We start from the raw sequence: 15,130 nt of genomic DNA, 5'->3' as shown, positions 1-15,130 counted from the left end.
GGGCCACGTGAGGGAGGGGAGCCACCTGGCAGTCCTTGTGTGCCCCAAAGATCTTACACAGAGAGCAGGTGGGCACCTCGCAGTTTAGACAGTAGATGTTGATGCGCTCTTCTTCATGCTCCTCACACCTGGGCTGGTCAGACTTCTTTTCTGGTCTGGGAGGAGGTAGCAGATAAATATGTCAGCTCCCAATGGGGTAGAGCCGAGATGGGTGATCAGCATTGCAAATCCCAGCTAGCCCCTGTACTCAACAGCAGCCCATTCCAGAGGGCTCCCAGAGCCCTCCAAATTCAGTTTCCTTACAGTGATGTGCCTGGGGTGGTGGAGACTCTGATCTATAGCATTTGCCAACTTCCGTGGTATTGAGTATTCCCAGCATGGCAAATTTTCAAGTTATAGGGTGTGTGTGTGTGTGTGTGTGTGTGTGTGTGTGTAAGAGATCAACCAACGGACTTGTATGCACGCATATAACCATACCAATGGACACAGACAGCAGGGGGTGAGGGCATGTGCTGGAGGGTGGGGGTGATCGGGGAGAGGTCAATGGCAAACCTATGAATTTCTAGAAAATTATGACCTATATATTTCAGATGAACACTAATGACCTTCTAGAAACCCTACATTCAACACTGCAATAGGAGTGGAGGAGTCTTTTAAAAGTTATTTCTAGAGAAGACTCCAAAAATTCTATTTACTCACAGTTCAGTATTATGGACATTAAAAAAAGGTCTCCAACTGAAGTGATTCCAGGGACAAAAAATATATATAAATTATGTAAAAGAGAACATAGCATTACCAAAAAGTATTAATAAAATCATACCTCTTGAGTGCACCATTAGGAAATATCTTGAATGGTAAGACCACATAACAGTGAGGGCCATGACTAAAACATGAGGGTCCCTTTATTACTAAGCGACATACAAGTTATAATAACAGATGGTGTTCTTGATTTTATTTCTCATTAAATAGTCACCAATCAACCCTAGCTGGTTTGGTTCAGTGGACAGAGTGTTGGGCCACAGACTGAAGGATCCCAGGTTTAATTCCCATTGAGGGCACATGCCCAGTCTCTGAAATCACTAAAAACATATTTTTAAAAAAATTACACCAAGTTGTAGTGCTTTAGGCTCCCTCTGGTGAGTATGGTGGGAGGTGTGGATGTAGCCAACTCACACAAAAATCTGGCATTTTTGTATATCTTATCTAAAGACTAAGGCTGTTGATAGGTATTTGAAAAATTTAAATACAAACCCAAAACCTTGCCGAACATATGGTTATTTAGAAGCATGTCAGATTTGGAACTGAATATTTTTTAGCTGTTATCAAGATCTACTTTTTAAAAACTGCAGGGTTTGATGGGCCATGATATCAATATAGGGGGTTATGACCAGCATTGTTAAAATAAAACAGAACATCTGGGTTCATTTCATTCTGTATATCCCAGGTTATTCCAGAGTCACCGAATATATCCTAAGAATTCAGGATTCTGAGCTGATAAGGCTTCCAGCTTCTAGGGAACAACTGGGTTTCTGCCCAAATATCTGTCTGAGCCCTTTGTGCAACCTGTGGTTTTGTTACCAAATAAAAATGTCCCAATGGCAAGTCTCAAGTTTAAGAAACAACAGCATAAAAAGAATTCAATAATCACAGAAATACCCTTAGTACACTCAGCTATGAGTTTCATTGCTGGACATTTAGTTCATTGCTTTTATACAATTTGCTCACCTGGACACTATTTTTGACACATGTACCACACAGACTTTATAGTTAACTAATGTGTCTTGTAGTTTTACTAATGCTACAAGTTTTAACATCTCCTCTTCTCTGGACTTCACAACAACTATTGTTATTTCACATGTTTCAAGGTCTTGCTGTGGCAAGTAGAAAAATGGAAAATTATTGCAATAACTAGAACATGTAGGAAGGTACTGTAGTCGGCATGGAATCAGTTATTATATAAACTTCCTTAATAACTGGTTGATAACTCATTGGCTGGTTAACTTTTTTAAAGAGATAGTGTGTGTATTTGCATTTTAAATTAATGAAATACAATGAAATCCAAGCAACAGCAACAATAGGACTTTCCTTCTTCTCAAGAGACTTTTGACTCAAGGGAAATAGTCGACTATGTATCTCTGAAATATGTCATCAGCAATTATTCTTCTTCCCCAGTTCCATCTATATCCTGGTGCTATCGAATTTAGTTTTGAATCATAAGCAGAAACTAATAGCTATAGTGATTATACTAATTATATGTTAGATTTATAAAGCAGCTTTCCTTCTAAGAGTGCAAGGCTCTCAGAAGCATGCAGATGTTCCATAAATACATGCCTTCTAATTAGAATCACAATGAGGTCATTTCTAAATGGTCTTAATATTGCTATCAAGCTTTGTGGACCCGCCTGACCTGCATACAATTGAAGGAGGCCTCTTGATACCATGCCTTCTAGGAATGAATTCTCACAGTGTTGTCTTTAGGAAAAGAACTCTATAGCCAATGTGATTTGATGAAGAAGAAGCCTCCTCCTCTTTAAATGATCAGATGTATATACTGCATATCCATCAATCAATAGGTAAATGTTAATAGTATGCAGTAAATACAATCTAGAGATAGGGGAACATAACCTGAACTCCATCTTTATTTTTCTCCCATGTCTCTACACGTTAAGTTGCGTAAGGCCAGGACTATTATCTTGCCTTGCAATTTCCAGAGTCAATTTCATGACATGTTAGAGAATTTTGTTTTTATTATCATCTAGATAATTTTAAGATGAGACTGTCTGAACTAGGAATTGACTATTGGAAAGGTGCCATTTCTGTAATTTCCTATAAAGTTTTATGCTATAAATTTTTGGCTATGTTGAATCTGGAGCTACAAAGATCCTGTGAAGTACAGAAATGTCCACACTGAATGTAATACAAAGCTTTGGGTGGAGTAGCATTATGCCTCTTTCAATGTCACTGTTTGGAGTGGATTGGTGTTGAATTACTTCATTCTTAAATTGATACAAAAGCATGGTCACTATCTTTCTTCTCTCTTCCCATGAGCAACTCTCAATCCCACTGGAAAAGACTGACTTGGAAAAACATTTTGCTATGAAGCAATTAGCCTGTGATTGCTAAACAAGCATTCAGTATAGTGACTCACTAAAACAATCAACCAAATAAATAAAAACAAGCTTCCAATGGGTTTAATACATGGAAGAACTATACCTGGTGGACTCCTGCTTGTAGATGTCAATGATATTTTCCACCAGCAGGTTCCTCTGAAGTCCATATATCCCATGTCTGTCCAAAACCACTTCATGCCTACAGGATGGGCAGCGGAATCGGCCTCCTGATGCCACCGTGGTGCCTCCTCTTGTGGGCAAGTACGGGTTAGAGGCCTGTTCTTGCCAAGCAAGAAAAGAGGAATTGAGTAATGCCATGGGTAGCTTTTCTGAGAGGCCTCTTCATTCTCCGTTACTACAAACATCAACTTCTACTTTAAGCTTGCCGTAAGATAATCCCTTAGGGCCTTATCGGCAAGTAGGCCTAAAAGACAGGCCCAGCTCCCATCCACAGTCAACTGCAATGTATCATTTTCACTGTGAGTTATTTTCCATCCAGTGTTTTCATAACCAAAAGCTCCCAGCCAGAAACTCCAACATTAATGTACTGGATAGTAATTCATTTACAAATTTGAAACAGATCCCATTTAAAACACACACACACACACACACACACACACACACACAAATTTCATTCGTAGCATTGAAATAAGAGGAGGCTAACAGCAAAGCACAAAGCAAATCATTAAATTTTTTTTTTTGAAAATGAATGCAGCCTTTTAAAGTTTTCTAAAGGAATTCACCTCAACGTTAAGCACTTGATTCCAAGGAATCTATCCACTCCGACATTCCAAACAAACCTACCTGGAAGATATCACTGGCACATTTCCTACACAAGTTATGCTGACAGGGAAGAATGACCACAGGCTTCGTGAACATCTCCAAGCAGATGGGACAGATGAGTTGCTTCTCCAAGTTGTCCATGGTCTGCTGCTCTTTGGAAAAAGACTTATAATTCAAAGATGCGCTCATCTCCTAGCCGTCACGGTGTGCACCGCCAGGGAAGGGGTGCTCCGAATGGTCTCTACAAGGGTTTCCTGGAAATAATTCCAAGGATTGTGTGATCAAGTGTCCTTCATGTTTCTTTTGGTGGAGGACATTGTTTCAGGCCCAGGTTTGGAGTGGGAGCTGGGGCTGTTTTTAGCAGCTGGGGTCACGTGACAGAAGGCTGACTTGTCCATATAAGCCAGTGACAGGAGGACAGATTCTGACAGGTGACAGAGAACAGGAGCCAACATTCCTACCCCAGGGAGTGAAAAGAGTGAGTGGGAAGGAGGATTACACACTCCATTTAGACGGGGTTGTGAGGAGAAGGAGGTTGAAGCAGACAGTTGTCAACAACAAATGCGAATGAGTATGCCGAGGACTCACAGAGCCCTGCCCTCTGTGAGTCTTTGGTAAGGACATGGTGACGGGTTTCTCCAGGACCGGGAAAAATGCAGCCCAGGCAAGAGTATAACTGTATAATGAATGCCATTTCTGTCTTGAGAATTTAGAAAGTGAGTTATCCAAGTAGCATGATCATATCATCTCAGGTGAAAATATACCTTGAAAATCATTATCCCAGCTTCACAGGGTCAATCATTGAAAATACTTGCTCAGTGTTAAATATTACATCTTCACAAGGGTTGTGGTATGGAAAACATTCTAACTTAAAAACTGATTTCAAATCTTTTCACTATAAAAGTGTCTCCAAAGTAAAAAAAATCAAATAACAGTGGATGTTTCCATTATTTTTAAAAGCTGTGTAATAAAACTCCAGTGTGTTCTTTTCTGTTTTACATTGCTTTTCCTCTTCCTTAACCTTTTGTCATCCTGTACCCTCACTCTCACCCCTATACACACCCCAAAATACAAAGAAAATGGAATAATCTTTAAAAGGTTAAAACAGTTTGCAATGACTGTCAGTAATGAGGTAGTAACTGGCACCTGGGGTAGACCCATTATCTCATTTTGATATATGACGGGTGACAGATATCAGTGCCATTGCCAACTGAAGGGAAAATGAAGTCCTGCTTCCATACCTGTTTCTTATCTGGTCTGAAATACCTACACTGCATTTGCTTTGTCCTCCAAGTTGATTTTTTAAATGCTAGTTTCCTGGTGGTTTCTGATATTCTTGGTCTGTTCTGTTATTTGCCAAGATTTTGTGAAACAACTGTTTCATTAATATATATTTCATTAAAAATTTTAAATTATATTAAAAATGAAAAAGAAATACATGTCTATTTTTTATGTGATGAATTTGTAGCTTCATTCCTCTTTGATTTTAAAAACCTCAAATAATGAAGGTACTTTGTTAACATATCCCTGATGTGCACTTAATTACTGGTAGAGACTATGTAGGTGTGACTGGTTAAGTGTGGTCTTAATACTGTGTTTACTGAGAGTTTATTGAGAATCTAAAAAGCTCCATTAACTAATAATAAGTTATATATATTCATAAACATATCAGGGATCTTTAGAGAATTTTGTTACTCTTTTCAATATCTATTTAGCAACTATAGTGAAGAAGGGAATTGGTAGAATCTTTTTACTGTTTTAATTCAGTTCAGTCAGCCTGGGCAGTTAATTGTGTTTATTATTGTGTGAGCTATGAAGGTCTGAGCACAATAAAAGAAAGTTTCTACTCTAAAAGCCCTTACAACCTAAAAAAAAAAAAAAGCACTTAGCCCAGCTGGTGTGGCTTAGTGGTTGAACATCGATTTATGAACCAGGAGGTCATGGTTTGATTCCTGGTCAGGGCACATGCCCAGGTTGTGGGCTCGATCCCCAGTGAGGGGAGAGGTAGGGTTATAGGAGGCAGCCAATCAATGATTCTCTCTCATCATGGATGTTTCTATCTCTCCCTCTCCCTTCTTCTCTGAAATCAATAAAAATATATTTTAAAAATAATAATAAAGAAAAGCACTTAAACTAATAATATACTATAGTATAGCAGAGTCTATCCTTATAAGAGGAATTCATTCTTTCAAAAAAACATTCATTGAGTGTTTATCATGTGATTCCATTGTGCTGGGCTCTGGGGATTGAAAGACGAAGTAGACACAGGTCATTGTCCTCAAGGAGCTCAGTCTAACAGTAGAGATGAGGCATGCATATGCAGAACCACAGTATAAGACAACATGTTATAAAGAGCTACAGAATTTCAGAGCTGGAGGAGTTAGGAAGACTTCATGGGTTGGGTAGCATTTGAATTGATCCACTGAGGAATTTAGGTGGGTCATAGGTGGGGCTTCCTAAGAGAAGGCACAGAAGCAATGACTGTGAGCACAGGAGAGCTGGGAATGCCCAGAGTTGTATGGTGCTTTGGGCTGGACTGCAGAACATAGTGCTGGCTCATTGGCAGGCCAGGCACACCAGGCTAAAGAGTTTTCAACACTTAATAAATTAGACAACAGGAAGTGTTAAAAGTTTCTCAGAGGGATGTTTCCATGAGAGCTGTACATTGGCTAGATTATAATCTCACAGTGGTGGCTGGAACAGATAAAAGTGACGGTGCCCTGGCTAAAGACCAGATGGGAGGTTGTTGCCAATAGCTTGGGTGAAAGGTCACAAAGCCCTGGCCCCAGGCGATGGCAGTGGGGAAGGAAAGAAGGAAATGGACTCTGGGTTGACTACAAAAGTAGAACTCACAGAGATGACTCAGAAGCCCTGAGTCTGTGAAACGAGCAATGAAATGGGAAGTTGCACAGTGAGTCAGAGACAGGCCTATTCAGCACTGATGGCCTCCTCACTTTGTGATCTCAGGGAACTGGCCTCACCTAGCTGGATTTCAGTTCTCTTATCGACAAGTGAGAGTACTTTAGAACCTAATTTAGCAGAATGAGTAAGGAAACCCCCCTCCCCTCTGAAACAGTATTAATTTTGACACAGAGAACCCCCAATTTGATTATTTAACATAGAGTTGATCCCTATCCTCTCCTCTTTTTCCCTCTCCTCCTTCTTGCTCTCTGCCTTTTACTGTTTCTTAGAATTGCCTCTGGAGGCTACACAGGAAACTAGAAAGAATCCCCATAGGAATATGAGTGAAGTTGATGGGTAATTATTTCCTTTTCCTCCTCATCTGCTTTTCTCCATTCCTCCATCCTCTCTACTCTCAGAGACCAGCAATCTATACGGTGGGCATGTGAGCTGAGAATGGGACATGGCAGTAGCACTCTATTCTAGAGAGGAACCAAAAATTTTTAGTCCACTCCCAAATCATTCAGAGTCTAAGAGACAGGTAGAATTCCGGAACTGAATCAGAATTAAAGTCTGGTTCAAGTCATTGGGATTTGGAGTGGACTTGGGCCTCCACAGAGACAGGAAAACCAGCCTAATCTCCTGAAGGTATCCTGGACTCTATAGGAGTTGGTGCATGATTTCCTCCCCTTTTCCTACCCCATCCCTCCCCACACTAGGGCAAGGGGTTGAAGCCAAATGGGAGCAATTAGTTGAAAGCCCCAACTGCCCCTCATGCCTGAGTCTCACTAGACTGGGACAGGAGTATGTTTAGACATTTAGAAGCTGAAGCAAAACCACCACTGCTCTCACCTCCTCCAGCAATTTCCCAATCCCCAGGTAAGTCAGAGGACAAAAGTTGGGTCTCTAAGAACTGAGTAATTCATCAAACAAAACAGAGAACTTATGGTCAGATAGAGCTAAAGGGAATAAAACATAGATAGAGTTTGAAGTAAAGCAGCGAGGCAGAGAGGCCCTGGTGGAAGAGAAAACAAGAATTGCCTTATAACTTTGGGCTGGAGTGCAGAACATAGTGCTGGCTCTCATCATTGATGTTTCTATCTCTCCCTCTCCCTTCTTCTCTGAAATCAATAAAAATATTTTTTAAAAATAATACTAAAGAAAAGCACTTAAACTAATAATATACTATAGTATAGCAGAGTCTATCCTTATAAGAGGAATTCATTCTTTCAAAAAAAACATTAATTGAGTGTTTATCATGTTATTCCATTGTGCTGGGCTCTGGGGATTGAAAATACTTAACTCATGGCATCTAGAAAATACTTAACATTTTCCTCTGTCTACATTGTCAGTCTTTTCAGTTTAGCTGTCTATCTGCCAATAGACAGTTTGGATATGTGGTTTTTAAATTTTTAATGAAAAAAAATTTACAAAACCTAAAATTAAAGAGAAATGAACTACTTTGAAAAGGACTTAGCAGAAGCCAACACTATGGCATTTCTTTCATTAGATAGTTTGCAGACTTCTGGCTGAAAGCTTTTTTTATATTGATAATTACTCCTTTTCCAAATCTGTTGTTTATAAATTTTACTTCATCATGAATATCTCTGAGGAAATGTTTGAAAGCCAACATATTGTACTTCCCTCTGAATATTCCTTGGCATAATCCACATGCCAGAAATAAACAGTGACTACCAAAAAGGAGCAAATATTTTAGCTAAGGCTTTCCATTGGCCATGTCTGAACTCCTCACCTTGGCTCCAGGCCCTCCTTGACTCCATCCTCAGTATATACAATTCCCCCCTAACTCCCCTCCACCCCAGTGTCCTAATTGATTTCTCTGAATTCACTCTTGCCTTCTGCAATCTATTTCTCATATGTCACTCCCTATTTAAATCCAATTAATGGTCTTATTACCCCTAGGATAAAGATATTAATCTTCCCTGTGGTCCCTAAGGCCTGATCTGGCCCTTATCTCTCTGACCTAACTACCCAATAGAAATAAGATCTGAGTGATATATATGAGCTATATATATGATTTAAATTTCTAGTAGCCTCATTGAAAATCAGAAACAAATAGAATTATTGCATTAATATATTCTATTTAACCCCCAAACATATAAACTATTATCATTTCAACATATGATCAATATTTTTAAGAAATGAAATATCTGTAGAGATAGTTTTACTTCTTCCTTTCCAATCTAGACATGTTCTACTTAATTTTTCTTGCCTTATTACACTCACTAGAAACCCTAGAATGGACATCCTTGCTTTGTGCCTGATCTTTGGAGAAAAGCATTCATACTGTGAAGTATAGTGTTAGCTGTGTTTTTCATTGATGCCCCTTCTCAGTTTGGAGAAGTTCCCTTCCCTTCTAAGTCTACTGACAGTTTTTAAAAATCTGGAATGGATGTTGAATTTTGTCAAATACTTTTCAGCATCTATTGAAATGGTCATGTGGGTTTTCTTCTTTAGTCTGTTTAGTATGATGAATTAATGTTGATTTTGGAATGTTGAACCACTTTTATATTCTTGGAATAAATCCCACTTTGTCATGAATTCCATTCCACATCCAAGTTACTGATCCTGAGATCTTGTTTGAATTCTTGCTCACTCATCTGCCCTAAACATGTGTTGTCCACCTGGATTTTGGGTGCATACCTTCCCATTCTTTTGACTTATTGCTCATTTTTTGTTCTTTTAGTAATCTATAGTTTCACTGCCAGCTCCTCCTGTCAGCCATCTAGAACACCCAAAACTTGGGACATATCATCTGATAAAATGATACCCTAATTTGTAATTTGTTTCCCCCAAAATGATGAGGGTATAGTTTAAAGTGAATCACTATGCATTTCATTGAAAGACTTTATTGAAAAGAATAAAATGAGATAAACACACACACACACACACACACACATACACACTGTCCTAGAAAATGAAAGATATACCAATAAAATACAACAGATTGTACACATTGGTAACAAAAATGTACAGGTCGCCTAGAACCCTAAAATGGACATTGGATAAAAGAATGATCATTTGTTAAGTGTAATCCTCAAAAAAAAAATAATAATACCTCCGCCTTTGTCTAGAAGATTTATTTTTGTGTTTAGAACTGCAGTATGAGTTCAACAGCTTTTTTTGTGGCTGTAGTCTAGAAAATTAGGGTATGGAGAACTTATTGCCAGAAGAGCCTTTGTATGTATTCTGCTCAATCTCTGAACCAAGTGAGTGTATGTGTGTTTTTGCTTAACTTTCCTCTAATTAATCCCCTTGGTGCTGATCTCTCTCTAACTCTCCACAGTTATTTCCCAGGAGAAAAATGGCATTAGAACTCTCCTCCATCAGCAAGCGATGGGTTCAGGCCCGTCTCCATTTGGTCACCTCTCCTAGGTATACATTATCTTATATTCAGATTTGCCTAGAGCAGCCACCTCACTGTACACAGTTGAGATGGAGCAGAATAGTCCTCACTTCCACAGCTCAACCTAAATTTAAAGTAGTCAGCGCACTTTTCCAAGTTCTCTGTTTTTTGTTTGTTTTTGTTAGTGTTTATTTTCCATCTGTCAGCTATTCTAACTACGGGCAGCTTAGTCCTGGATGAATCCCTGGAAGTGCAGCCATCAATCGCAAAGGAATTGAAATGGCAAGATGTGACTGCAATCTGTCACCATTTTAGGAGAGAAAAAACAAAAAACGATTTCGTGAATTTCCCAAATAAGTGGGTCTAAACTTTTAAAACTTGAAGGATAAACGTCGTGCACCCATAACCCTTGTCTGAAAGTTTTATAGAGCGGTAACTTCAAACTAGCTGTCCCTTCACTTGCCCTATGGCTGACTTTCAGCAACATTTTAATTGAGAATCCAGAGGAAAAAAACGAGGTTAGAGGGAAAAATAAAAAACTGGAGGATGCGGGCATCGATCCCGCTACCTCTCGCATGCTAAGCGAGCGCTCTACCATTTGAGCTAATCCCCCACCGCTGGCTAACGCGCCTTCTCTCTTCCCCTAGAGAGAGGTCAGCATACGTAGTCACGAAGATAAACACACTTCGATCACATTCCTGACCTTCCTCACCACCGAGGCCAAAGAAACAAAACATAAGCACCTCTCCTTCGAGCCGGAATCGAACCAGCGACCTAAGGATGACAGCGGGCTCACACCTACAGTCCTCCGCTCTACCAGCTGAGCTATCGAAGGGAGTGAAGGAACTTCGTCCTGGCTCTTCCCATAACTTCCAGATATTTCCTGGCTTTAGTGTACTTTCTACCACGTTTCCTTCCTGATTTCCAGGTCTCTGGAGCATAAAACCTTCCACGCTGCCTTCCCATCTCCTCCGGCAGCCGGAGGCCGCTGGCAGGCGCTCGGACGCCCGCCCTACCGGGGACCCAGAGGAGGCGGTCCGCGGCCCCAGGAGCCGGCGGTGTGACCGCGCTGGCTTTCTCCGCGAGGCTCAGGGGCCCTGACACACCCAGGAGGACCTGGACACACGCAGAAGGCTGCGTCCTGGCCCCTCCGGCCGAGCGCAGACTCACGGCCGCGCTCGGAACTCGGACAGCAGGGCGCGCTTCCGGGATTCGCAAAAGGCTTCACAAGGCAGCCGCTGCCGTGGGCCCAAACTGGAGCGCAAGTGGTAGAAACTCCAAACGTTCTTTGTAATGTAATGTATATTAGAGAAATGTAACCACGCAAAGGACTTGAACCACAGAAAGTTGGTGGAGGGAATAAAAAGCACGCTTGTCTCCTTCGAGCCGGAATCGAACCAGCGACCTAAGGATGACTCATGATTCGGAAATCAACTACAGTCCTCCGCTCTACCAGCTGAGCTATCGAAGGGACGGGCGAAAGAGGTCCGCCTCCTGAGATTCAATATAAAATGGAGAGCGCGCCCAACCCACGACGGAGGCGGATCTGCGCAGGCGCAACACGGGGGCGGAGCGGGACGTGCTGCGTGGTTGTGCGCGTGCGCAGAAAGGTAGTACGGCTTTGCTGGCGGGAGGTCTGGACCTGGGGTGTCCAACTCGGGTGTCCGAGACGTGTGGTGCCAGGACTCAGGGACCCCGACGCCAGCCCCGCTTGCCTGGCGCCCTTTTCCTTTACTGCCGCCGATCGGGCGGTGACCGCCTGATAAGGCTCACGACTCTATGGTCTCTATGCCCCACCCACCGCTCCCCGGCACAAGGGGCCAGTGGCGCAATGGATAACGCGTCTGACTACGGATCAGAAGATTGTAGGTTCGACTCCTGCCTGGCTCGGCGTTTTGTTACCTCCCGTTTTAAAACCACAGGTGATCACAACAATCCCCACCCTGTGTCCTCCTCCCCGACAGCATGGCTTTCTCTGGCTCCGCCAAACCACAAATGCCCAGAGTGGTTTACGGCACGTTGGCCCTTCGCACCGTCGGCCTGGCGAGATGCTGAGAGCTGGGGCACTGCGGGCCCAGGTGGGAAGCCGCAAGGTGAGGCCCGCGCACACTTCCCGGGACGAGCGGTCCCAGTTCCAGGCCGGCTCCCGCCGAGGCCAGAGCTCGGGTCGGTAAAGGTAGTTGAAGACTTCACAGCCCCTACGTCACCAGAGGCACCCCCTCTTCTCCCCTCCCTCGCCCCCCCGCCCCCCGGCTGTGCGGAGGCCAGAAGTTAAGGTTATTTAAATGACTTTCTGATCTGGGGCCTGTTTTATTTATTTACTTGTTAAAGGCACTGAGCCCCTCGTCGGTTGTAAGCCCAACGTGAAACTCATCGGAGGGCTTCGCTTCTGCTCTCAAGAGTCTTTGAACCAAGAGGGCTTTGTACTGGTTTGAGCAAAGTCTTTTTTTTTTTTAATTGTATTCATCTTACTTGTGGAGAGGAGTTTAGAATTCTTTCTTAAGACTCTCCAAGTAAGATAGCAATTCCTAAAAATAAAAGCTTTAATAAAATGCGAAGTTCAGGAAGAGATGAGGAAAGGGCTGGTTTTTAAGTGGGAAGACGACTTCCTTAAGGCTACACAAATATGGTTAAAAGCAGTTAAAAATGTAGGGCTTGGGGGACAAGCACAGGCTTACTTTGAACAAAATAATGGTGGGTTTTATTTGTTTCCTACTGGACATTTTGCCATTTTTGACAAATCTTTCAAGTTAATAGTGTTTCTGAGAGTTTTAAAACAGTATTATCTCTGCGGGAAGTTGAGAGATCCCTCCTCTCTTCGTCTATGTGAGGGCACGGAAGTTAAAAAGTTTGCAAGTGGGAAGAGGGTCTTCACCAGAACCTGACCATGCTGGCAGCCTGATCGTGGACTTACAGCCTCCAGAACTGTGAGAAATAAATTGTTTATCAGCCACCCAGTCTGTGGTGTCTATTTTGTTATAGCAACCCAAACGGACTAAGACCTTTATCAACTAGAGACTCACTTCTCTTTTTCAGTCCTGACTGCAAAACGCTTCATTGTCTGACCTCCATTAGATGCACACCCCTGTCCCATGAAATGTGTCCAAGGTCAAAATCATGCAACCATCAGGGCAGCTCACCTCTAGGCTTATGGTTGGGAATATGATTGTACCCCCTCCTTCCTAGGATCCCAGTGAAAAGATAATAAAGATATACAAAAAGAAAAAAGACTGTTGCAGTATGGAAAACAACAGAAAGTACAATCAACAAACCTGAGATTTTGATTTCTGTGATTATAGACCAAATCACTACATTAAAAAATCTTGATGAAACAAATCTCTAGCCCCTCACCTCCATTAAGGAGGTTAATAGGAGCCATTTGTTATGTACAAATAGATAATTGTAAAGATAACTAGAGGCCCGGTGTGCAAAAATTCATGCATGGGGGTCGGGGGGGAGTACCTCAGCCTGGCCTGCGCCCTTTCACAGTCCAGGACCCCTTGGGGGATGTCCACCTGCTGGCTTACGCCCACTCCCCCGAGGGGTCCTTAGCACTGCCACGGACGCAGGAGAGGCTCCTGCCACCGCCACTGCGCTCGCCAGCTGTGAGCCCAGCTTCTGGCTGAGTGGCGCTCCCCCCTGTGGGAGCACACTGACCACTAGGAGGCAGCTCCTGCACTGAGCATCTGCCCCCTGATGGTCAGTGAATGTCATTGTGACTGGTGGTTCAGCTGTTTGGTTGATTTGCATATTAGGGTTTTATTATATAGGATTAGGGATTTCTAAAAAAACAAAAAAACACACAAAAAAAGAAACAAAGAGCTTTATGAAGAACTCATGGTCCAAATGAAAGCAAATTGAAATTGGACACAATTGATGGTATGTGTTACAGGCTAATTTGAGTCCCTCCACCCAAATTTAATATTAAAGCCCTAACCCTCAGTACCTCATAATGTGTATCTGGAGATATGACCTTTAAAGAGGTAATTAAAAGAGAGTTAATTTGGTGGGCTATAAACCAATGTGATTAGTGTTTTTATAAAAAGAGATTAGGACACAGAAAGAGACACCAAACATGTGCACACATAGAGAGAAGGCTATGTGAACACATAGCAGGAAGATGACCATCTGCAAGCCAAGGAGAGAGACCTCATAAGACATCAACCCCCCCGACATCTTGATCTTGCACTTCTGGCCTCTGCAACTATGAGAAAATAAATTTCTATTGTTTAAGCTACTCAATCTGGTATTTTGCTGTGGTAACCCTAGCAAACTAATATAGGGGTGGTGGGGAAAGAGAAATTTGCTTCTTTCCTGCATTCTTTGGTATTGTTTGCATGTAGTAAAAATTGTTTAAAAATAGAGGAACTGATACCCAGAGATGTGAAAGGACTTACCTTCAATAGCAATGCACAATGGCAGATGAGGTCTCACATCTCCTGAGTCACCAGCCAGGACCCTCTCCTTAGTATTACTTGGTCTCCTGTCCCCAGTTGAACCCTTGAATTACAGAGAGTGGACTGCTTCCTAGGAGCAAGGAGGTTGGAAGGTGGCTTTTGAGGCTAGGCTTGGTCAGACGATGACCAGGACGTTCTGGGAGTAAAAGAATGTTCCATTTATTAAAGTGAACTCTCTTACCTCTAGAACCCCAAAATAAAATCCCTAGAATTTGTTAACAGTGGTGCTTCACAGAAGTTATGACAAGGTACAGCTTAAAAAAAAAAGTACCTGACACGTATGCATAAGAAAGCATTTTCAACGAAACTGTTCTATAGATCAGGAAGCTCTACCAAGAAATAATAAAAAATAATTTCTTCAGGATGACTCCCCCCCCCCCCCCCCAGATTGAGGGAGTGGGGCTGAAGTCAGATTTACTGAATTCTCATCTGTGGCTTTCTGTAAATATGTACTGTGTCCAGGAAAGCTACTTGTGAGAAACCACAGATTGTTTCTGAGATCAGAAAGGGAG

At 42.1% G+C, this 15,130-nt stretch overlaps 1 protein-coding gene and 4 non-coding genes across 5 annotated transcripts in view; 1 reads left to right on the top strand and 4 right to left on the bottom strand.

Annotated features, from left to right (window-relative positions):
• The window catches only part of TRIM55 (tripartite motif containing 55), a gene marked incomplete at its 3' end in the record, with an annotated part of 25,604 nt that extends 20,933 nt beyond the window's left edge, over positions 1-4,671 (bottom strand). Inside the window, exons 1-2 of the mRNA XM_015567184.1 lie at positions 3,915-4,671; positions 3,214-3,386 (exon numbers count right to left, since the gene is read on the bottom strand). Coding sequence (XP_015422670.1) covers positions 3,214-3,386; positions 3,915-4,082 — 341 coding nt within the window. The remainder of the gene's footprint in view (positions 1-3,213; positions 3,387-3,914) is intronic.
• Positions 4,672-10,701: 6,030 nt separating this feature from the next.
• On the bottom strand, positions 10,702-10,774 carry TRNAA-AGC. Its single transcript has one exon. It is a non-coding gene; the product is annotated as a tRNA-Ala (tRNA).
• Positions 10,775-10,907: 133 nt separating this feature from the next.
• Positions 10,908-10,996, bottom strand: TRNAY-GUA. Its single transcript is given in 2 exon segments — positions 10,908-10,943; positions 10,960-10,996. It is a non-coding gene; the product is annotated as a tRNA-Tyr (tRNA).
• A 542-nt stretch (positions 10,997-11,538) lies between these two features.
• Positions 11,539-11,632, bottom strand: TRNAY-GUA. The gene is made up of 2 exons: positions 11,596-11,632; positions 11,539-11,574 (listed from the first exon to the last, which is right to left on the bottom strand). It is a non-coding gene; the product is annotated as a tRNA-Tyr (tRNA).
• A 346-nt stretch (positions 11,633-11,978) lies between these two features.
• On the top strand, positions 11,979-12,051 carry TRNAR-ACG. Its single transcript has one exon. It is a non-coding gene; the product is annotated as a tRNA-Arg (tRNA).
• Positions 12,052-15,130: the final 3,079 nt, after the last annotated feature.

The sequence above is a fragment of the Myotis davidii genome, unplaced genomic scaffold (assembly GCF_000327345.1).
Source record: "Myotis davidii unplaced genomic scaffold, ASM32734v1 scaffold2723, whole genome shotgun sequence".
Taxonomy (NCBI): Eukaryota; Metazoa; Chordata; class Mammalia; order Chiroptera; family Vespertilionidae; genus Myotis; species Myotis davidii.
This window is presented reverse-complemented; position numbering and strand designations above follow the sequence as displayed.